General features: G+C 51.3%; 1 protein-coding gene across 4 annotated transcripts in view; it reads right to left on the bottom strand.

Moving 5' to 3' along the window:
- cacna1ha (calcium channel, voltage-dependent, T type, alpha 1H subunit a) overlaps nt 1-22,505 on the bottom strand; it is an 806,165-nt gene that overhangs the window by 42,159 nt on the left and 741,501 nt on the right. For all 4 annotated transcript variants that reach the window (XM_038819421.1, XM_038819419.1, XM_038819420.1 and 1 more), the window contains one exon: nt 17,984-18,054. In XM_038819421.1, the coding sequence (XP_038675349.1) occupies nt 17,984-18,054 (71 nt within the window). The remainder of the gene's footprint in view (nt 1-17,983; nt 18,055-22,505) is intronic.

Here is a 22,505-nt window from a genome sequence, read left to right as displayed (position 1 = left end):
TACCAACCATTGGTTTGGCCTTGACAGGCAGCGCCGGCCCTAGGGTTGCTGGCGCCCAGGGCAAGCTGAACTTCGGCGCCCTTCGGGGGGGGGGGGGGGGGGGGGCAGTGGGGCCGGACCGTGGGGGGGGGGGGGGGGGGGGGGGGGAGGGGGGGGCGGATTGACCACCGGCGAGCCCGGATCCATCCGCCATGTTTGTGCGGGGCGGCCTGAGGGAGGGCGGCCAGCGCGCATGCGCTGGTTGGCACTGGCCCAACTGCGCATGCGCGGGACCCGCACTCCTTGATGGCGCCCCCTAGCACATGGCGCCCCGGGCGACTGCCCGAGTTGCCGGTACCTTGAGCCGGCCCTGTTGACAGGAGCATTGTTTTTGGGTTCTGCACTTTAGTAAAGATGTGAAGGCATCAGAGACAGCGCAGGAAAGGTTCACAAGAATGGTTCCAGGGATGAGGAACAGAAAGAAAGAAGAAATTATGCCTATTTTCTTGCAGAAGAGGAGGTGAAGTGGAGATTTTATCGAGGCATTTAAAACCATGAAGGGTCTGGACATAATAGGTAGGTAAAATCCGTTCCTGTTCATGGATCGCTAAAAAACAGAACCGAACAGAAATAAAGTAATTGACATAAGAAGCAATGGCGACATGAGGAAAAATGTTTTCATGCAGCGAGTGGTTAGGATCTGCAATGCACTGCCTGAGAATGTGGTAGAGGCAGGTTCAATCGAGGAATTCCAGTTTTTAATGCCTCCACATTTCGAACCATCTGCAATATATTGGAAATCTCATCTTCAGTATTCGAACTCAGGTGATTTATTTATTTTAAACCCCTTCAGCTTGTCCTTCAGTCTCATTTATTTTTGAAACCTGTTATCTGAAAAGGATGAATGTACAAGGTTAGGAGGAGAAGTCAGAGGAATGCCACAGGTGAATTTCTCATTTGGAGAGCTGGTGCAGACACGACAGGACTGTAACAATTCTGTGATTCTATAATATTGATAATCATTATGGGCCCGGAGACAGAGCTTGAGAATTGTAGGGATGCCTGAAGGCATCGAGGGAGCAGATGCTGCCATGTATATGGCTGGAATGTTGGAGAAGCTGATGGGAGAGCGGGCCTTTAGCTGGCCCCAGGAGGTCGACTGAGCGTACAGAGTGCTAATGAGGAGGCTGCAGGATAACGAGCCGCCGAGGGCAATGGTGGTGCGTCTTCGTCGGATCCTAGATAAGGAGAAGATCTTGAGATGGGCAAGGCAGATAAGGAGATGCACCTGGGAGGGGTGTGAGCTGCAAGTGTACCAGGACCTGGGCCCGGACTTGGCAAAGAGGAGGGCCGGGTTTAATCGGGTGAAGGCCCTCTTTAGAAAAGAGGTGAAGTTTGGGATGCTGTACCCAGCTCGCTTCTGTGTGACCCTTAATAATAAAGAGCACTACTTTGGAACACCAGAGGAGGCAATGGAATTTTTGAGGGACAATGGACTGGCAGGTGAAGGAGGACATTGAACTGTGGAGGAGGGGTGTGAAGAGGAATGTGGTTTCTTTTGTCCTGTTCTTTGGTAATTCTTGTATTTTATTTTGTTCGGTGGGAGGTTGGGGAACTCCTCTTCTCCGTGATGTTTCGAGGTGCTGAGGGGGCAATGGCCCCTTTTTGAATTTTCTTTTTTTTTTCTTCTGTCGTTTATCGTTGCATTGTTGAGAGGGGATCAAGTGGGACTTCCGGTGGCGGCAATGAGGAGCTAAGCCGCACATTCGGCAGCTCCCGCTGAGAACGGACTTTGGGGCTCTTTTCAGGGCCCCCAACGGAGCTGTGGCGGCAAATCCCGACGTGGGAAGAGGTCAGGAGTCGACCCCAACGGTCCTATGGTCCGGACCAGGAGTGGGGTAAGGAGAAAGCCGGAGAAAGCACCCCTGTAAAAGCGGGGGAAGGAAGACAAAATGGCGGCCGGCGGAGGCCTTGAGGAGCTGAGGCAGTGGGCCCAGGAGCAGCAGGCGATTCTGCTGCGCTGCTTCCAGGAGCTTAAGCTGGAGCTGCTGGAGTCGCTGAAGGTAACCAACAGGGAGCTGATGGAGATCCAGACAGCCCAGGGGGCTGCGATCCGGGAGCTGCAGCAGCAGGCCATCGAAAGGGAGGATGAGGTCGTGGCCGTGGCGGGGAAGGTGGAAATGCATGAGGCGCTCCATAAAAGATGGCAGGAGCGGTTCGAGGAGCTGGACAACCGGTCGAGGAGGAAGAATTTGCGGATCCTGGGCCTCACGGAGGGGCTGGAGGGGTCGGACCTAGTGGCCTATGTGGTGACTATGTTAAACTCGCTGATGGGGGCTGGGTCCTTCCAGGGGCCCCTGGAGTTAGAGGGGGCCCACAGAATTCTGGCTAGGAGGCCCAAGCCGAACGAGCCGCCGCGGGCGGTGTTGGTGCGGTTTCATCGGTTCGTGGATCGTGAGTGTGTGCTCTGGTGGGCCATGAAGGAGCGAAGCAGCAAGTGGGAAAACACGGAGGTGCAGATCTTCCAGGACTGGAGTGCGGAGGTGGCGAGGCGAAGGGCCGGGTTTAACCGGACGAAGGTGGTGCTCCACAGATGGAGTGTGAAGTTTGGCATGTTGCAGCCGGCGCGTCTGTGGGCCACCTATAAGGATCGGCACCATTATTTTGAGGCGTGGGCCTTTGTGCAGGCCGAGAAATTGGACTCAAACTGAGGGCCTAAGATGGGGGATGCTGTATAATATTGTATTTGTATTTGCTTGGTTTAATGTAAGATGTGGGGTGATGTTGATTTATCTTTTCTATATGGGTTTTTCTGTAGGGGTCTGGTGGACGGGTTCGGGCAGAGGGGTAAACGGGGAGTTCGGGGAGCTGGTGGGGGGGACTGACAATGGGAGTAGCCCTGGAGGAGGCGGGGCCGGGCAGGGTGGAAGCGCGGGCTTTCTGAGGGTTTCCCGCGCTGGGAGATGGTGGGGGCGGGGTCGGGGCTGAGAAGCGCGGGTCGTTGCTGGCTGTTTTCTTTTCCCGCTCAAGAGCGGGGGGGGGGGGGGGGGGGGACCCGTTGACGGGCACGATGGAGGAGGGGTAGTCCCACGTGGGGAGGAGTCGGAGGTAGGGCGGGAGTCACCGGGGTCAGCAGAAGTTAGCTGGCTCACGGGAGTGCAATGGAGGGAGGGGCACGGCTAGGAAGGGTCCTAGCCTGGGGGGGGGGGGGGGGTACCGGGTTGCTGCTGAAGCGGTCAGGAAGGAGCTGGAGGATGCAGGGGTTGCTGGAGGGGGGGAGTTGCCGCCGTGGGAAACTGGCAGAGCGGGGGACGCTGGCCGGGGGTGGGCAAGGGATGGGTTATGGCTAGTCGGCAGGGGAGGGGGGCAGGGCGCCCTCTGATCCGGCTGATAACCTGGAATGTGAGGGGGCTGAATGGGCCGGTCAAACGGGCCTGGGTATTTGCGCACCTGAAGGGGCTGAAGGCGGATGTGGCCATGCTCCAGGAGACACACCTGAGAGTGTGGACCAGGTTCGGCTGAGGAAGGGATGGGTGGGCCAAGTATTTCACTCAGGGCTGGATGAGAAGAGTAGGGGGGTGGCGATCCTGGTGGGGAAGAAGGTGTCGTTTGAGGCGTTAAATGTGGTGGCTGACAGTGGCGGGAGATATGTTTTTTTTTATAAATTTAGATTACCCAATTATTTTTTCCAATTAAGGGGCAATTTAGCGTGGCCAATCCACCTACTCTGCACATTTTTGGGTTGTGGGGGCGAAACCCACGCAGACACGGGGAGAATGTGCAAACTCCACACGGACAGTGACCCAGAGCCGGGATCGAACCTGGGACCTCAGCGCCATGAGGTGGTTGTGCTAACCACTAGGCCACCGTGTTGCCCAGCGGGAGATATGTGATGGTGTGTGGCAAGCTGCAGGGGGAGCGGGTGGTGTTGGTGAATGTTTACGCCCCAAATTGGGACGATGCGGGGTTTATGCGGCGTATGTTGGGCCGCATTCCGGACCTGGAGGTGGGGGGCCTGATCATGGGGGGGACTTCAACACGGTACTGGATCCCCCATTGGATCGATCCAAGTTAAGGGGGGGGTTGTTGGGTTACGGGTATAGGGTGGATACGTGGGTTTGAGTAGGGTGATCATGGCTCGGCACAACATCGAGGGCCGAAGGGCCTGTTCTGTGCTGTACTGTTCTAAGTCCCGGACGGGTAGGAGGCCGGCGGCGGCTAAGGTGCTGAGGGGATTTATGGACCAGATTGGAGGGGGGGGGGGGGGGGGGGAGATGGACCCCTGGAGGTTTGCGAGGCCAAGGGCCAGGGAATACTCGTTTTTCTCCCACGTACATAAGGCCTACTCGAGGATTGATTTTTTTTGTCCTGAGTAGGGGGTTGGTTTCGAGGGTGGAGGATGCGGAATACTCCGCCATTGCCATTTCAGATCATGCCCCGCACTGGGTGGACCTCGGGCTGGGGGAAGAGAGGGACCAACATCCGCTCTGGCGCTTGGAGGTGGGGCTGCTGGCAGATGAGGAGGTGGCTGAGAGGGTTCGGGGATGTATCGAGAGGTACCTTGAGGCCAATGACAACGGGGAGGTCCGAGTGGGGACAGTCTGGGAGGTATTGAAGGCGGTGATGAGGGGGGAATTGATCTCCATCCGAACCCATAGGGAGAGGGGGGAGCAGAGAGAGAGGGAGAGACTGATAGGGGAGATGGTGCGGGTGGATAGGAGATATGTGGAGGCTCCAGAGGAGGGATTGCTAGGGGAGAGGCGTAGCTTTCAGGCCAGATTCGACCTATTGACTACCAGAAAGGCGGAAGCTCAGTGGAGGAAAGCACAGGGAGCGGTGTATGAATACGGGGAGAAGGTGAGCAGGATGCTGGCACACCAGCTCCGAAAGCGGGACGCGGCCAGGGAGACTGGGGGAGTGACGGATAAGGCTGGGAACGTGGTGCGGAGGGGAGTAGATGTTAATGGGGTCTTCAGAGACTTCTATGGGGAACAGTACCGGTCGGAGCCCCCGGTGGAGGGGGGTGGAATGGGGCGCTTCTTGGACAAGCTGCCATTCCCGAGGGTGGAGGAGGAGCAGGTGGAGGGACTGGGGGCGCCGATCGAGCTGGAGGAGGTGGTCAAAGGGATAGGGAGCATGCAGTCGGGGAAGGCGCCGGGGCCGGATGAGTTTCCGGCGGAATTTTATAAAAGGTATTTGGACCTGTTGTGCCCCCTGTTGGTCCGGACCTTTAACGAGGCAAGGGGGGGGGGGGCTCTGCCCCCAACTATGTCACAGGCGCTGATTTCCTTGATCCTGAAGCGGGACAAGGACCCTCTGCAGTGTGGGTCATATAGGCCGATTTCGCTGCTCAACGCCGACGCTAAGCTGCTGGCAAAGATCCTGGCCACTAGAATAGAGGATTGCGTGCCCGAGGTCATTCATGAGGACCAGACGGGGTTTGTGAGGGGAAGGCAGTTGAATACGAACATGCGAAGGCTCCTCAATGTCATTATGATGCTGGCCATGGAAGGGGAGGCGGAGATAGTGGTGGCAATGGATGCGGAGAAGGCCTTTGATAGGTTTGAGTGGGAGTATTTGTGGGAGGTGTTGGAGAGGTTTGGGTTTGGGGAGGGGTTTGTCCGGTGGGTGAGGTTGCTCTATGAGGCCCCGATGGCGAGTGTAGCCACAAATAGGAGGAGGTCGGAGTACTTTCGGCTGTACCGGGGGACGAGACAGGGGTGCCCCCTGTCCCCCTTGCTCTTTGCGTTGGTGATTGAGCCCCTGGCCATGGCATTGAGGGAGTCAGGGAACTGGAGGGGCCTGGTGCGGGGTGGGGAGGAGCATCGAGTGTCGCTATATGCGGACGACCTGTTGCTGTATGTGGCGGACCCGGTGGGGGGGGGATGCCGGAGGTGATGAGGATTCTTAGTGAATTCGGGGGTTTCTCGGGGTATAAATTGAACCTGGGCAAGAGTAAGTTGTTTGTGGTGCATCCGGGGGATCAAGAGGAGGGGATTGGTAGGCTCCCATTGAAGCAGGCAGGGAAGAGCTTTAGGTACCTAGGGGTCCAGGTGGCTGGGAGCTGGGGGGCCCTGCACAAGCTCAACCTCACAAGGTTGGTGGAGCAGATGGAGGAGTTTAAGAGGTGGGATATGTTACCGCTGTCGCTGGCGGGGAGGGTGCAGTCCGTTAAGATGATGGTGCTCCCGAGGTTTTCGTTCCTGTTCCAGTGCCTCCCCATCCTTATCCCGAAGGCCTTTTTTAGGAGGGTCAACAGGAGTATCACGGGATTTGTGTGGGCGCATGGGACTCCAAGGGTGAGAAGAGTGTTCCTGGAACGAGACAGGGATAGGGGGGGCTGGCGTTGCCCAACCTCTGTGGGTACTATTGGGCTGCCAACGCAGCGATGGTGCGTAAGTGGGTAATGGACGAGGAAGGGGCAGCATGGAAGAGGATGGAGGCGGCGTCATGTGTGGGCACGAGCCTGGAGGCGCTGGTAACGGCGCCGTTGCCGCTCCCTCCAACGAGGTATACCACGAGCCCGGTGGTGGCGGCTACCCTCAAAATTTGGGGGCAATGGAGACGGCATAGCGGAGAAGTGGGGGGCTCGATGGAGGCCCCGATACGGGGGAACCATCAGTTTGTCCAAAGGAGCATTGATGGTGGGTTCCTGGGCTGGCACAGGGCAGGGGTTGGGAGGCTGAGGGACCTGTTTGTGGAGGGGAGGTTCGCGAGCTTGGGGAAGTTAGAGGGGAAGTTTGGGCTCCCCCCGAGGAACATGTTTAGGTACATGCAGGTGAGGGCGTTTGCCAGGCATCAGGTGGAGGGGTTCCCCTTGCTGCCCCCACGAAGGGTGCGGGATCGGTTGCTCTCGTGGGTGTGGGTTGGAGGAGGGAGGATTTCGGACATATACCGGGTGATGCAGAAGGTAGACAAGGCCTCGGTGGAGGAACTGAAGGGTAAATGGGAAGAGGAGCTGGGTGAGGAGATTGAGGAGGGGACATGGGCGGATGCCCTGGAGAGAGTGAATTCCTCCTCTTCCTGTGCGAGGCTTAGCCTCATACAGTTCAAGGTGCTGCATAGGGCCCACATGACTGGGACGAGGATGAGTAGGTTTTTCGGGGGCGAGGACAGGTGTGCTAGATGCTCAGGGAGCCCAGCGAACCACGCCCATATGTTTTGGGCGTGCCCAGCGCTGGGGGAGTTTTGGAAGGGGGTAGCAAGGACGGTGTCGAGGGTGGTGGGATCCAGGGTCAAGCCAGGCTGGGAACTCGCAATTTTTGGGGTTGCAGTGGAGCCGGGAGTGCAGGAGGCGAAAGAGGCCGGTGTTCTGGCCTTTGCGTCCCTAGTAGCCTGGCGGAGGATCTTGCTCCAATGGAAGGATGCGAGGCCCCCAAGCGTGGAGGCCTGGATCAATGATATGGCGGGGTTCATTAAATTGGAGAAGGCGAAATTTGCCCTGAGGGGATCAGTACAAGGGTTCTTTAGGCGGTGGCAGCCTTTTCTGGACTTCCTGGCAGAACGGTAGGGAAATAGGCCGGCGGCAGCAGCAACCCGGGGGGGGGGGGGGGGTTTGGATTGGGGGGAGGGAGAACTGTGTACATGGGTTTGTGGGATGTGGCGGGTGTTATCTCTTTCTCTTTTGTCGTTGTGTGTTTTTTTGGGGTTTTTTCTCTTGTTTGTAGTAGCTTTTGAAGTTGGGTGGGAATTGTTCTTGGGGTGTTACCGCGGTTATTTTGTTAATAGAGTTGAGCTGTTTATATTTTGTAAAAATTTCAATAAAAATTATTTTTTTTTAAAAAGAGGGGATCAAGCGGGAGGGGGGGAATCAGTGGGAGTAGGGTATGGTGGCGCCTTAGGCGGAGGCTGCCTGGCTCGCTGTGCAGGCTAGTTAACTGGAGCGCAGTGGGGGGTGATCAGGGTGGGTCGTGTAGCAGTGGGCGCTGGGGTTCTTATTTTGTGTGGGGAGGACGAGTGGAGTGGGGGGGTTGCTGATGAAGGTGTTGTTGCTGTGGCGTTATATGGGAGGGTGTGGTGACAGGGGGTGGGCCTGGAATGTCACGTGGCATGGGCGGGGGATTGGCCTAAGGCGGGGTATGACTGATGGCGGGTGGAATTGGGGGGGGGGGGGGGGGGGCACGTGCGGGACACCCGCCAACCCGGCTGAGGAGTTTGAAGGTGGATTGTGGCCTTTTTGCAAGTGAGACATATCTGAAGATTGGGGACCAGACAAGGCTAAGGAAAGGGTGGATAGGGCAAGTTTTCCATTCGCAATTGGATCTGAAGACACGTGGAGTGGCAGTGCTGGTCAATAAACGTGTGGCGTTTGAGGTGAGAAATATTGTAGCGGATTTGTGATGATAAGATTAAAATTGGAAGGGATGCCAGTGGTCCTAGTTAATGTTTATGTCCCAAATTGGGACGATGCAGAATTTATGAGAAGCGTATTGGGGACGATCCCGGACCTGGACTCGCACTGGCTGATTATTGGGGGTGGGGGGACACTTTAACACAGTCATTGACCCAGGGATGGACCGGTCGAGTTCAAGATTCGGGGAGGGTGACAGCGGTGGCGAAGGAGCTGAAGGGGTTTATGGAACGCATTAGAGGAATGGACCCGTGGAGGTTTGGGAGGCTGAGGGTGAAGGACATTTCATGTTCATAAGGTCTACTCGCAGATTGATTTTTTCGTGTTGGGTAAGTCGTTGCTGGCAGACGTGGATTTGGGCGGGGGGGCTCAGCGCCCGCAGTGGAGGTCGGATGTGGATTGCTAGCAGAGGAGGAGGTGTGTGAGCGGGTGATGGGTGCCATCCGGGGGTACGTAGCAGTAAATACAGGTGAGGTCTCGGCCGCCACACTATGGGAGGCACTCAAGGCAGTGGTCAAGGGGGAGTTTATATCAATTTGGGTTCACAGGGAGAAGGAAGTGTGATCAGAGATGTCCAGGTTGGTGGACGAGATTATGCGGCTGGACAGAAGGTACATGGAGACCCGAGGCAGGATTGTTGAAGGATTGTTGAAGGAGAGGCAGAAGCCCCAGCTGGAGTTTGGGTTGGTGCTCACAAAGAAGGCAGTGGGGCAGTTGCGGGCCAGTGTATGAGTATGGGGAGAAGGCTAGTAGGATGCTGCTCTACCATCTCAGGAAGCAGGAGGTGGCGAGGGAGATTGGCATGGTGAAGGACGGCAAGGGTGGGGTGGTATTGGATCCAGTAGGGGTGAATGGGGTGTTTGAGGAGTTCTATAGGAGGCTTTATGAATTGGAATCCCTGGTATTTTTTGGACAAGCTGGAATTCCACAGGTGGAGCAGGGTCTGGTAGAGGGGCTGGGTGTGCCCATTGGATTGGTGGAGGTGCTGGAGGATATGGGGGCAATACAGGCAGGGAAGGCCCCGAGACCGGAACGTTTCCCAGTAGAGTTTTATAAAAAGGTTTTGGGTGACCTGGGGCCCCTGCTGGTGAGGGTATTTAATGAGGTGAGGGTGAGCTCCCTTTGGTGCAGGCTTCAATATCTCTGATCCTGAAGAAAGACAGGGACCCGGAATAGTGTGGGTCCTACCGTCCAATTTCGCTTTTGAATGTGGATGCCAAGTTGCTGGCTAAGATTCTAGCCTTGCGGATTAAGGGTTGTGTGCCGGAGGTGATAGGGAGGCACATGTCGGTTAATATCAGGCGCCTGCTAAATGTCATAATGATGCCCCCGGAGGGACGAAATGTGGACGTGGTGGTCGCGATGGACGAGGAGAAGGCCATTGATCGGGTAGAGTGGGAGTATTTGTGGGAGGTACTAGGGCAGTACAGGTTTGGGCAGGGGTTTGTAGATTGGATTTGATTGTTGTACCAGCCGCCGGTGGCGAGTGCAAGAACGAATCGGGTGAGTTCGGGAAACTTTAGGTTGTACCGGGGGACAAGGCAGGGAAGCCAACTCTCCTCATTGCTTTTCCCCTCGGCGATAGAGCCACTGGCAATGGCGTTTAGAGCTCTAGGGGTTGGAAATGGATGTGCGGGAGGGGGTGGAGCATAGGATGTCCCTATATGCGGATGACCTGCCATTGTATATATCGGACCCACTGGAAAGCATTTCGGGTATCATGGGCATTTTGGTGAAATTCAGCCGGTTTTCGGGGGACAATTTAAACATGAGAAAAACCGATTCAGGTGAGGAAGCAGGAAAGGAGGCTGGGCAAGCTGCCGTTTAAGGTAGTGGGGCGAGTTTTAGGTATCTAGGTGGTGCGGGGGTAGGAGTAATTACACATGTTGAATCTGGCTTGGTTGGTGGAGCAAATGAGGAGCGAATTTAAAAGGTGGGATGTGCTTCCATTGTCATTGGCGGGGCGGGTGCAGTCCATAAAGATGACTGTGCTCCCGAGGATTTTGTCTGCATTCCAAAACCTCCCGATTTTAATCCTGAAGGCCTTTTTCAAGAAGGTTTACTCGTTGATTTTGGGATTTGCGTGGGCGAGGAAGGCCCCTCAAGTAGAGAAGGCATTGTTGGAGCAGGGGAGTGGGCAGGTTGGCCTTGCCAAATTTAATGAATTATTATTGGGCGGTAAATATAGCCGTGGTAAGGAAGTGGGTAGTGAGGGACGGGTCAGTTTGAGGGCGGATGGAGGCAGCCTCGTGTAGGGGTGCTAGTTCAGAAGCATTGTTGATGGCGCTTCTGCCATTCTCGCCAGCCAGGTACTACACACGTCCAGTAGTAGTGCCGATCCTGAGAATGTAGGGACAGTGGCAACAGCACTTGATGCTTGAGAGGGCCTCGGTTAGGGCCCCGATCTGTGGGAATCACAGGTTCGCTTCGGGGGAACTGGACTGGGGGGGTGTTTCAGGGTTGCTGGCAGGCAGGGTTTGTGCGGTTTGGAGATTTGTTCATGGAGGGCAGCTTCCCGACTTTGAAAGGACTGGTGGAGGAGTATGAGTTGCCCAGTCGAAACGTGTTTTGATACTTAAAGGTGCGGAACTACATGAGAAAGCAGGTGCCGTCCTTTCCTGATCTGTAACCCCCGGGGTTGCAGGACAAGGTGCTGTCGAGAACAGGGGTTGGAGCGTGCAGGGTGTCTTAGATATATAAGGAATTGATGGATTGGGAGGGTGCCCCAATAAGAGTCATTAAGCGAAAGTGGGAGGAGGAGCTGTGGGGTTGAACTGGAGGCTGGGTTATGGGAGGACGTTTTTAGGAGGGTGAATGGGTCCTCCTCATGTGCCAAGCTGAGTCTCATCCAATTTAAGGTAGTCCATAGGGCGCATATGATGGTGGATAGAGGTTCTTTGAGGGAGTGGAGGTGTGGGTGGTAAACGGGGGGTCCGCAAATCATGTTCACATGTCTTGGGCATGTCTCAAGTTGCAGGAATTTTGGCAGGGGTTTGCTGTCAGAGGTACTGGGGGTGAAAGTGGTCCCAAGTCCAGAATTGGCAGTGTTGGATTGTCGGAAGACCCGGGAGTCCAGGGGGTGAGAGAGGCCGACGTTCATACCTTTGCTTCTCTGGTAGCCCGGAGCCGGATCCTGTTAGGGTGGAGGGACTCGGAGCCTCCGAAGCCGGGGGTATGGGTGAGTGACCTCGCGGATTTCCTTAGGCTGGAGAAAATTAAATTTGCCTTAAGGGGGTCGATGGAAAGGTTTGCCTGGAGATGTAAAACCATTCATTGACTTCTACCAGGACAGTTAAGTCAGCAACCATAGATCTACATGTCTTATTTTCATTCTATATGAATTAATGGAATAGACTGTCAGGAGTGCACTGAAGGATCAACCACAAGTGGAGGGAGCGTTGGTGTGGGCTCCAATTTGAGGCAATCACCAATTTGTCCCGGGGAGGTTGGATGGGGGGTTTCAGAGGTGGCAGAGAGCAGGTACTGAGAGGCTGGGGGATGTGTTTATCGACAGGAGCTCTCCTTGTTTGGAGGTTTTGGAGGAGGAGTTTGAATTGCTAGGTGGGAATGGGTTTCGCTGTCTGCAGGTGCAGAACTTTGTGCAAAGGTAGGTTTCGACCTTTCCGCTTCTACTGCTACAGGGGATACAGGACAAGGTAGTTTTGAAAACAGGAGTGGGGGAAGGGAAGGTCTCGGAAATTTCTAAGTAGCCCATGGAGTGGGAGGGAATCCAAATAGGAGAGGTAAAGCGCAAGTGGGAAGATGAGCTAGGTAAGGAGCTAGAGGCAGGTTTGTTGGAGGATGCTCTGAAAAGAGTCAATCCGTCCTCATCATGTGCTCGGCTCAGCCTGATTCAATTCAGGGTGGTTCACCGGGCACGCATGATGGCGGCCCGGATGAGCAGGTTTTTTGGGGACAGGTGTGTGAGGTGTTCCATACATGTCCACATGTGTTGGGCACATCCAAAGCTTAGGGGACTCTAGCAGGGATTTGCCGATGTCATGTCCACAGTGCTAAAAACGAGGGTGGCTCCGAGTCCAGAGGTGGCAATCTTTGGAGTGTCGGAAGACCCGCGAGTCCAGGGGCATGAGAGGCTGACGTTTTGGCCTTTGCCTTCTTGGTAGCCCGGAGACGGATCTTATTAGTGTGGAGGGACTCCGAGCCCCCGAAATCGGGGATTTGGGTTAGCGACATGGCTGGGTTTGTCAGGCTTGAGAAAATTAAGTTCATCCTGAAGGGATCAGTGTTTGGGTTCGTCCGAAGGTGGCAGCTGTTTATCAACTTTTTCAGGGAAAACTAAACTGTTAGCAGATACAATGGGGGGGGGGGTTAGGGAATGGGTGGGGGGGGAGATAGGGGGAGTTAGTTTAGTTTAGCTCAGATTAGGTGGGATTAGCGAGAGGAGATGGAGGGACTTGGGGCTTGTGTGTATAACTACAAAACAATAACAGGGGTAACAACAGTCAGCATCAGAAGGGGAACATCTTGCCTTCCCAACCTCCTTAATTCATTTGCGGTATATCTCTATAAACCAATTTGTTTTTGCTGATTCTTTTCTCTGCTTTCAGAACCAACCTATTTAAATCATATTTTCTGCTCTTCCTCTCTAACCTTTTCTCTATTGTGCTCCATACTTTTCTTCTTCCACATGAGAAGCACTTTAAAAATCCATTAAAAAGCTTATTTGATTGCAATGTTATTACATTCTACGTAAAGCATTTATCAGCAAAGCTGTATTTTATGGTGCTTATGGAAGTCGATACATGATAAACCTCAGTAGTGTATCAATCATTCCTATTACACTAATGACATCAGTCACTGAATTGATCACAAATTGCTTTAAACACAGAGGAAAAGTTACTAATTGAGTGGTTTTGTTCTTTGTACAAGATATTAATTTGGTTGAACAGAACGTTTTATTACATCTTTCAATGACACAGACTCCCAATAAAACTAACTAGATTGGTTTCTACTCAAGTCTCTGTTTAAGTGCATGATTTTTAAAAGTGAAGCAGTTTCTTTTATTTTAATCATAGACTTTACAGTGCAGGAGGAGGCCATTCGGCCCATCGAGTCTGCACCGGCTCTTTGAAAGAGCACCCTACCCAAGGCCACACCCCCACCCCATCCCCATAACCCAGTAACCCCTCCCAACACTAAGGGCAATTTTGGACACGAAGGACAATTTAGCATGGCCAATCCACCTAACCTGCACATCTTTGGACTGTGGGAGGAGACCGGAGCACCCGGAGGAAACCCATGCACGCACGGGGAGAACGTGCAGACTCCACACAGACAGTGACCCAAGCATTAACATTTACCAGAGAAGGCTAATCAATAAACTCTTAACAATGTAATGTTAGCATGGTAGCATGGTGGTTAGCATGAATGCTTCACAGCTCCATGGTCCCAGGTTCAGTTCCCAGCTGGGTCACTGTCTGTGTGGAGTCTGCACGTCCTCCCCGTGTGTGCGTGGGTTTCCTCCGGGTGCTCTGGTTTCCTCCCACAGTCCAAAGATGTGCGGGTTGGGTGGATTGGCCATGCTAAATTGCCCGTAGTGTCCTAAAAAGTAAGGTTAAGGGGGGGGTTGTTGGGTTACGGGTACAGGGTGGATCCGTGGGTTTGAGTAGGGTGATCATTGCTCGGCACAACATTGAGGGCCGAAGGGCCTGTTCTGTGCTGTACTGTTCTATGTCTATGTCTAATTGACCACAGTTTTTTTTTTAAAGTCGACAAATAGTAAAAAAAAAAATATTGATTGTTCTGAAAGCCGCTCCATTTCTGGGCAAATAATCTATCATTGAACAAATCCTGCTGTTATATCAATTTAGCTTGTAGTAATTTAAAAAACACAGAGCAGGTAAATTAAATAGAAAATGTTTATTTTACAATTTCCATGTTACAAGTCATGGTCTCACTGAACAGCTAGAATTAGAGCAGAGAGCCTTTTTTAAAAAAAAAAGCTTCGTACATATGCACATAATTTGTTCTATGTTCTATCATCTCTCTGAGCAGGAACTGTAGGGATATGCTGGAATCCCATATCTATATTTAAAAATTTATTCCACCCTCCAAAATTTGGGCATTATGGTGCTTTATGCACCAGGTGTCAGTGTCAAGCCTCCTCTGATCATTTATGTTGTGGAGAGGTGCATGGAAAGCTTCCTTCATTTTGCTCCAAGGTCCAAAGATCATCCATTTGTGCACCAGCTTTCTTTTTCCATTCTCAGGATGTGGACATTGCGGGTAAGAAAAATGTGATGTATATATACAATTATTTATAAATATGAGGAATGCCAATAAAAAGAGTGCAAATCCAAGGATGTGGACATTGATGGCAATTCTGGCTATTATTGACCATCCATATTGCCCTCAAGGAAAGTACACATGAGCATTTTTGGAACACTGCAGTCCATGCACGAACAATGCTGTTTTGACCTCACAGCAACAAACGGTCGTAAATGTATGCCCAAACTAAGATATTGCATGACCTGGAGATAATGATGTTCCCATGCATATCCTTGGTGTCTTTCTAGGTGTTGGAGATCATGGGTTTGGGTGTTGCTGCTAAAGAAGCCATTGCACATCGCTGTACTGCATCATGCAGTTAGCTTTTGATGGTGGAAAAAATGGATGGGGTGCCTAACAGTAACTGCTTTGTCCTTTATGGTGTTGAGCTTTTGGAGTGCTGATGGAAGTGGAGAATATTTAGTCATATGTCCCATGAGGAATCAGTAGGTGAGTGACTCCTGCCATAGTGCCCAGCCGCTTGACCTGCTCTTTTATCGAGGGCTGGTCCAGTTATGTTCCTGATCAATGGTAAGCCGCCAAGGTATTCACGGTGGAGGACTGGGTAATGATGTCATTGAATACCTAAGGGCAGGTGGTTCTATACTGTTTTGTTGGAGATGGTTATTGCGTGACATTCATGTGGTGCAAATGTAACTTGCCACTTATTTGCTCAAGACCAGATGTCAGACAAATCTTGTTGCAAGTCAGCAAACTGGTTCATTATCTACTTGAAAGTTCTCCAAGCATGTCAATTCAGTTTTGTGGGCTGTCATATATGAATTGAGAAAGTCGGAGATCAACCTCACAGAAGGATAATTAAGGGGTAGGGATGATTAACTACCCCGTGGATCTTTTATAGTACGAGCTCCTCTGATAAGGGGGCGGGGCCCTTAAAAATACTTGGCTTGCATAGAGTTGGCTAGCAAGGCTCAGACTAGAGAAGACCCAGAAGGGATCTACTGGAGCTGTACATAAAAGTTTGTGGTAAAATGAAGTAAGTTTTTGTTTCAACCAAACTCATTGTGGACTCTTTGTTGCCCTTACAAACAAAAGGGTGGGGCAACTGCACTCCAAATATGGCCCTGACACCAGCAAGGACAGCAGACGTTCAGGCCTTGGCACATGCAAACCAATGCCTCAGATGAAAAAGAGCAGTCACTGTCAATAAGTCACTGTACCATTCAGAACAGTGGAAGTCGCTGGGCCTATACGACCCCTGCCAGCCTCACCCAACATTTAACACGGGAAGTCCAGTTGTTTGTCTGCACTGTTTACTTGCAATTTTTGTGGTGAACATGTCAGAAAGATCACAAGATACCCTTATGGCTAACCATGAGAAAAGGAAACATAATTCATTATTGATTGCTAAGGATGTACAGTTGCTGCAGAAACTTGACCATGGTGTGTCTGTGAGGCAATTGAGTAAGGAGTATTGGATGGGTATAAAACACCAACATTATTTAAAGAAGCAGAAAAGCAAATTGTTGAAATGTTATATTGAAAGCGATTCGCAAACTTTAATGTGTAATAGGAAAAATATGTATAGGTCAAAAATAATGAACATGATCATGTTATGATGCAGTGGAATTGTTATCACAGGAGTGACTGCCCTATTGATCATGCAGCAAAGCCAAGACCTACCACAAAGAACTGAGGCTTGAAGATGCATAGAACATACAACAGGCTGGTTGCAGAAATTCAAGAAGTATCATGGTATCAAGTATCAAGTATTCGGCAGATTACGCCACTGGAAAACGTATAGATAAGTTTACACAATAATGCTCTTGAAGATTATAATATTGACAAATACGTTTTTGAAGATTTTCCTGTAAACAAAGAAAATGAATCTTGTATACCACCTCCTTGAGTACACAAAAGATATATTGATAGACTGCGTGAGTTCGCTGGAGGCCGAGGATATCAAGGAAATGTTTAACATTGATACCAATGTATCCATCATGCATTCTTTGACTGATGGGGAGATTGCAGAAATATTGTTCTTTTCAGACTATTGTAATGTAAGTAGGCGTAGTCTTATAGACAGTATCCAAAAACCAAAATGATCTGAAATCTGAAACGGGACTGGCCCCAAGGATTTTGCAGAATGGATACTTGACCTGTACAGCTTTAATAGTTCTACCCCAGTTTACCCTTCCTCTGTGACCTGATATTAATTATCTCTGCATCAACTGCCAACACATCAGCCAGGCATGAAAATAATGCACTGAACTCGGTATGCCTGTCAAGGAAATCTTTTTCACACAGTACATCTGATGCTAATCTACACCATTATCAATGCCTGTCGCTCAATTTGGATGAACAGTATTTATAGAAAGAAAGATTAACCCTGGCTAATTTCTCTTAGCATCAAAATTTTGTTTAACCTTCAATGCTTCACAATCCAAGCATTTAATTTAAAATCACACATTGTTACTACAATCTACATTTTTCCCTCAAAAAGTGATATTTACACATCTCTCAACTGATATTTAGGATCACGAAGTTGATGCCAAACTCCAGATGATTATCAGACTAAAGATACAGGGCGCAATTCTCCGCACTCACGACGGTGCGGAGAATAGCGGGGGTCGTAAAATTTTACGGCCACGCTAGTCTGACGCCCTCCCGCTATTCTCCCTCCCCCCACGCCCGACTCCCGATACGAATCGCTGCCGCCGTTTTTTTACGGCCAGCAGCGATTCTCAGCTGGCCGATGGGCCGAGTTCCCAGCCCTTTACGGCTGTTTTTACGAACGGCAAACACACCTGGTCTGGCCGTTCGTAAAAACGGCCGTAAAGTGCCGATTTTTAAAACCATGGCACCGATTGGCACGGCAGTACCACGGCCGTGCCAAGGGTGCCATGGGCCCGCGATCGGTGGGCACCGCGGGCAGCGGGTCCGATGCCCGCGCACTCTTTGTCCCGCCGCCGCCCCGCTGTATCGCTTCGCGGGGCGGCTGAGGGGCATCCCGGTCCGCGCATGCGCGGGTTTCGCGCAAATGCGCGATGACGTCATCCGCGCATGCGCGGGTTGGAGTCTTCCAATCCGTTAAGCCCACGATGCCGGAGTTTACGGCGGCGGCATACTAGCCCCGACCGGGGACCAGAATCGGTTCCCGGTCGGGGAGGGGGGGGGGGGCTGGCGTCAAACCCGCCCAGATTTGACGCCAGCCTTACGATTTCTCCCTGAGTGGGAGAATCGCGCCCTCAATGTGGCAAAAGTGATGGATAAGCTCACAATTTATGTTCTTATTGTAGAAAATTCTATTTCCTTGGAAAAATGCAGTTTTATATGTCTTCTAAATTCAGAGTTTGAGAAGTGTTAGAACATAGTAGTACTCAGCGAGTTCTAAAAATCACATACCTGAGGCAAAGCCTGTACAACTGTATCAAGTAAAGCCCTCATTCCAGTAGCCATCTTGAGTAGTTTGAGCACTAAGGATGCAAGAATCAACAACATGCACTTAATATAAGCAATTATTATTAATTCAAGTATTGCACAGACCATGTGGAGAAAAAAATCATTTGCATCAACATATTGAATATAATGGGTCTTATTCCCAGTTTGAGAGACTAAGGGCATGATTCTCCGGCAAGATTTTGAAGTGTGGTAGCAAGCGGGAACTGCTGTGAGCTTCCCGGCGCTCAGCCCAGCGAGGGCAGCAACACTATTTAACATGAATTGAGGGCTGAAACATAGAGCTTAAACTGCTGTTTGAGAATGTGCCAGTTTTTGTCTACGTTACCTGATATTTGAAACTATTGGGATGCATTTAAACCTTCCATCTCGAGCTTCACCATCACCTATTGCGTTGAGTCGCTATTGACTAGTTTACCAGGTTGGTTGAAGAATCTTTCCTTTTTTCGTTCTTCGGCTGGTTTTGCTACGTGTTTTCTGCTGTTACCTTCGAACAAAATGTTCCATACCCCTGGTACCATGTTGTGTTCTGTTGTCTTGTCATTGCAATGATGCTCACAGAACTGTTGGTGACTTAACTAGAATGATGCTTTGTTGATGAACGCGTGGGATGGTAACATACAGAATACTATAGACTAGCTTGGTCTGGAACTACCCGATGTGCAAATGTCCTGTTGTATGCCTCACTAACAACTGACGAAACTCCCTAGTCACGTGACCAATGTCTGATTTCACCAGCTGGTCTGAGGTTGCATTTTTAACTGTGTACAATACTATTCACAGACATATGACAACAATGAGGCCCATGCCAATGCCTTCTGCTCGGGAGGTGCTAAAACGCCCCAGCACTTCGGAATCCTAACACCTGACAATGGTGCATCGGACGGGCAGCAGGAAGAACAGGGTGGCACCTCGTCACCTGTGACACCCAAAAGTCAGCCGGGGCGATCCAGGCCAAGGCCCTACAGAGAATGGCTACTAAAGGCACTTCAGGTCACAGGGCGAAAAATGCATCAGGCCGCTTCCACGTCTGATGTGTGCCTGGGGAAACACGTGGCAGGCCACGTAAGTTTAAGAAGTTAGGCACCAGTTACGTTGGCACGGATGAAGCACATAGATTAGAAGGTATGTGTCAAGGCATAATAATGTATATAGTCACAATTAAGCATATTTGCACTGAAATTTGGACCTGCATCAGTCTGAGGGGTATGAGGGGTGAGCTCTGCTGGGTGAAGAGGATTAACCGCATGGGGGAGGGCGAGTTGGTGGTGTGGGTGTTGGAGGATGGCATGGGGCAGGCCCTCAGGACAATCTGACGTTCCACCTGGGATTACCCTTGGAGGCAACCCGTGTCAGCGATAATCTCCACAGCCCTTGTCTGCTCTCCTCAGTGGGGTCTACGGTTGGTGCCCTCACTGGGTGAGCCTTGTGTTATCCTGCAGCAGGGTGACACCTGATGTGCGGTGGAGAGGGTCAAGGTGTGCCAACAATCGCCTCCATGCTTAGGTTTGGTTTGATTTATTGTCACATGTACCGAAGTACAGCGAAAAGTATTTTTCTGCGGCCGAGGAATGTACACAGTACGTACATAGTAGACAAAAAGAATAATCAACAGAGTACATTGACAAATGGTACATCGACAAACAGTGATTGGTTACAGTGCAGAACAAGGGGCCAAATAAAGAAAATACATGAGCAAGAGCAGCATAGGATGTCGTGAATAGTGTTCTTACAGAGAATAGATCAGTCCAAGGGAGAGTCGTAGAGGAGTCCAGTAGCTGTGGGGAAGAAGCTGTTCCTATTTCTGTATGTGCAGGTCTTCAGACTTCTGTATCTTCTGCCTGATGGAAGGATTTGGAAGAAGGCAAAGCCTGTGTGGAAGGTGTCTCTGATAGTGCTGTCTGCCTTCCTGAGGCAGCGGGGGGTGTATACAGAATCAATGTGAGGATGGAAAGCTTTTGCGATGCGTTGAGTTGAGTTCACCACACTCTGCAGTTTTGTCCGATCTTAGACCGAGCAGTTGCCATACCAGGCTGTGATGCAGCCGGATAGGATGCTCTCTATCGCACATCTGTAGACGTTTGTGAGAGTCGATGCAAACGTGCCAAATTTCTTTAGCTTCCATAGGAAGACTTGTATGTGGGCAGCCTACCAGCCTCCCCGAACAGGCGCCGGAATGTGGCGACTAGGGGCTTTTCACAGTAACTTCATTTGAAGCCTACTTGTGACAATAAGCGATTTTCATTTTTTCATGTGGTTGAGCGAGGGGCTGGTCTTCTGCTGGGAATGTAGCTGTAGTGTGATGTGGGTCCTGATGGAGACACATTTTGTAACAACCTGTCCAGGGAAGGGTGGAAGAGTGGAAGGGAGCAGGAGCATAGCGGGCAGACTGGGCTTGGGACAGTTGGTGGACCTACAGAGTCAGCTAGCTGATAGTGTCACTGATGAGGCCTCTGCTATGAGAGGGGCAGTGTGCCAGGGGAGTGCCGTAGACCATAGTGCATGTGTCCTTTATTTGGGCTGAGCTCGGCTATTCCTCTGTTTCCGCTGCAGTGAGGCAGCGCTCCTTTTTAAAAAAATCTTTTTACTCTCCTCATTTTCAACATTTTCATCAATAAACAACCAAAGAAAAGACAAACAAAATAAATACAGTAACTATCCCACACACACACAAACTGCACCCTGCTCAATATACAGACTAAAACATCCACCAGTACATTCCAGGTAAAAAAAACACTCAAAAATATACAAATTAACAATCAATCCATAAACAGTGTAACCAAAGACATCAATACCGCCGACCCCACCCCTCCCCCCCAATGTTGAATGGTGACCAATTCTCGGAAATGCATAACAAACAGCCACCATGAATTGTGAAACCCTTCCAACCCCTCACATTCCACGTAACTATCCTAACCAGGGGACAAGGGCAGCACGGTAGCACAGTGGTTAGCACAATAGCTTCACAGCTCCAGGGTCCCAGGTTCGATTCCCGGCTTTGGTCGCTGTTTGTGTGGAGTCTGCACATTCTCCCTGCCTGCGTGGGTTTCCTTCGGGTGCTTCGGTTTCCTCCCACAGTCCAAAGATGTGCAGGTTAGGTGGATTGGCCATGCTAATTGCCCTTAGCATCCAAAAAGGTTAGGCGGGGTTACTGGGTTACGGGTGTGGTATTTTCCAAGGGCCAGTGCAGACTTGATGGCCCAAGTGGCTTCCTTCTGCACTGTAAATTCTATGATTCTCTCCCCCTCCCCCTCATCCACACAGGCCTTGCCCACTGGGCTTGGCCCGCCCGTCCCATTTTTACCATCGAGCACCACCACCCCCCACTCCCAGGACCTCACCTCACCCAGTATCGATCGCCGCCCCCAACCTTTCACATCTCCTAGGCCAATCAAAACCTGGTCTACCAGGTTATGATGGCCACAGCCTCCCCCCCCCCCCCCCCCCCCCCCCCCCCCCCCCAACCACACTACTGTTCACTGGCCAGCTTGTGCTAGCCAGTGTTGAGGCCTGTACCCAGGCCTCACTTCCCTCCAAATCCCTCGTTCCTGCCCGATCCCAGGAACACAAAGAAATTTCCTTCAACACTCAACCCCAGTGTAAACACACAAACTCCAAAAAACCATCATTCAAAAAAAAATCCCAACTCTTTTGTGTCTAAATAGGCAACTTCAACTCATTTAACACATATAACATACAGTGAAAAATAGAGCTACATACACTCCTCCACCCCCCTACGCTTAGTCCAAGACCAATTCTCAGTCCAATTTCTCACTTCTGTCCCAGTCCTTCTGCCTTCACAAACGTCTCCGCCACTTCCACTGTCTCAAAATAAAAGTCTTTGGAGTTGTAGGTCACCCTCAACTTAGCTGGGTACACTTAGCCGAACCGCACCCTGCTGTTATACAGTGCTGTCTTCACTCGGCCGAAGGCTGCCCGCCACCTCGCCAACTCCACAGTAAAGTCCTAGTACATACGTATACCAGCTCCAGTCCACTGCACCTCCTGTTTCTGCATTGCCCAACACAGGACCTTCTCCTTCACGCAGTACCGACAGAAACAAATAATCACTGTTCTTAGCAGCACATTCGCCTTTGGTTTAGACCTCCACGCCCCATGAATCTGATCCAGTTGATAGCGGGAGGGATTTCCCTGCTCCTGCACCTCGGCCAATGTCCTCAACACCGCCGCCTTCACCGGGGCAATCGTTCCCTCCATCAGCACCTTCAATGCTGCCATCATCTCCTTCCTCATCACCTCTATGTGCTTTGCGAACTGTTTTTGAAGTTCCACAACCATCATCTTTTGTGTTGTGAACAGTGAGGGCCCACTCAGTTACCTAGCCACCGCCATCCTTCCAGTTGCCGAGCCGACCCTTCCACTCAACGGCAAACCTTCATTCACCCCCTTCTTCAAGGCAGCTTTCCTTTGGGTTCTGAACATCTTTCTTCCTCATGTCTTCTTTTGT

Source organism: Scyliorhinus canicula, chromosome 15, assembly GCF_902713615.1.
Source record: "Scyliorhinus canicula chromosome 15, sScyCan1.1, whole genome shotgun sequence".
Taxonomy (NCBI): domain Eukaryota; kingdom Metazoa; phylum Chordata; class Chondrichthyes; order Carcharhiniformes; family Scyliorhinidae; genus Scyliorhinus; species Scyliorhinus canicula.
This window is presented reverse-complemented; position numbering and strand designations above follow the sequence as displayed.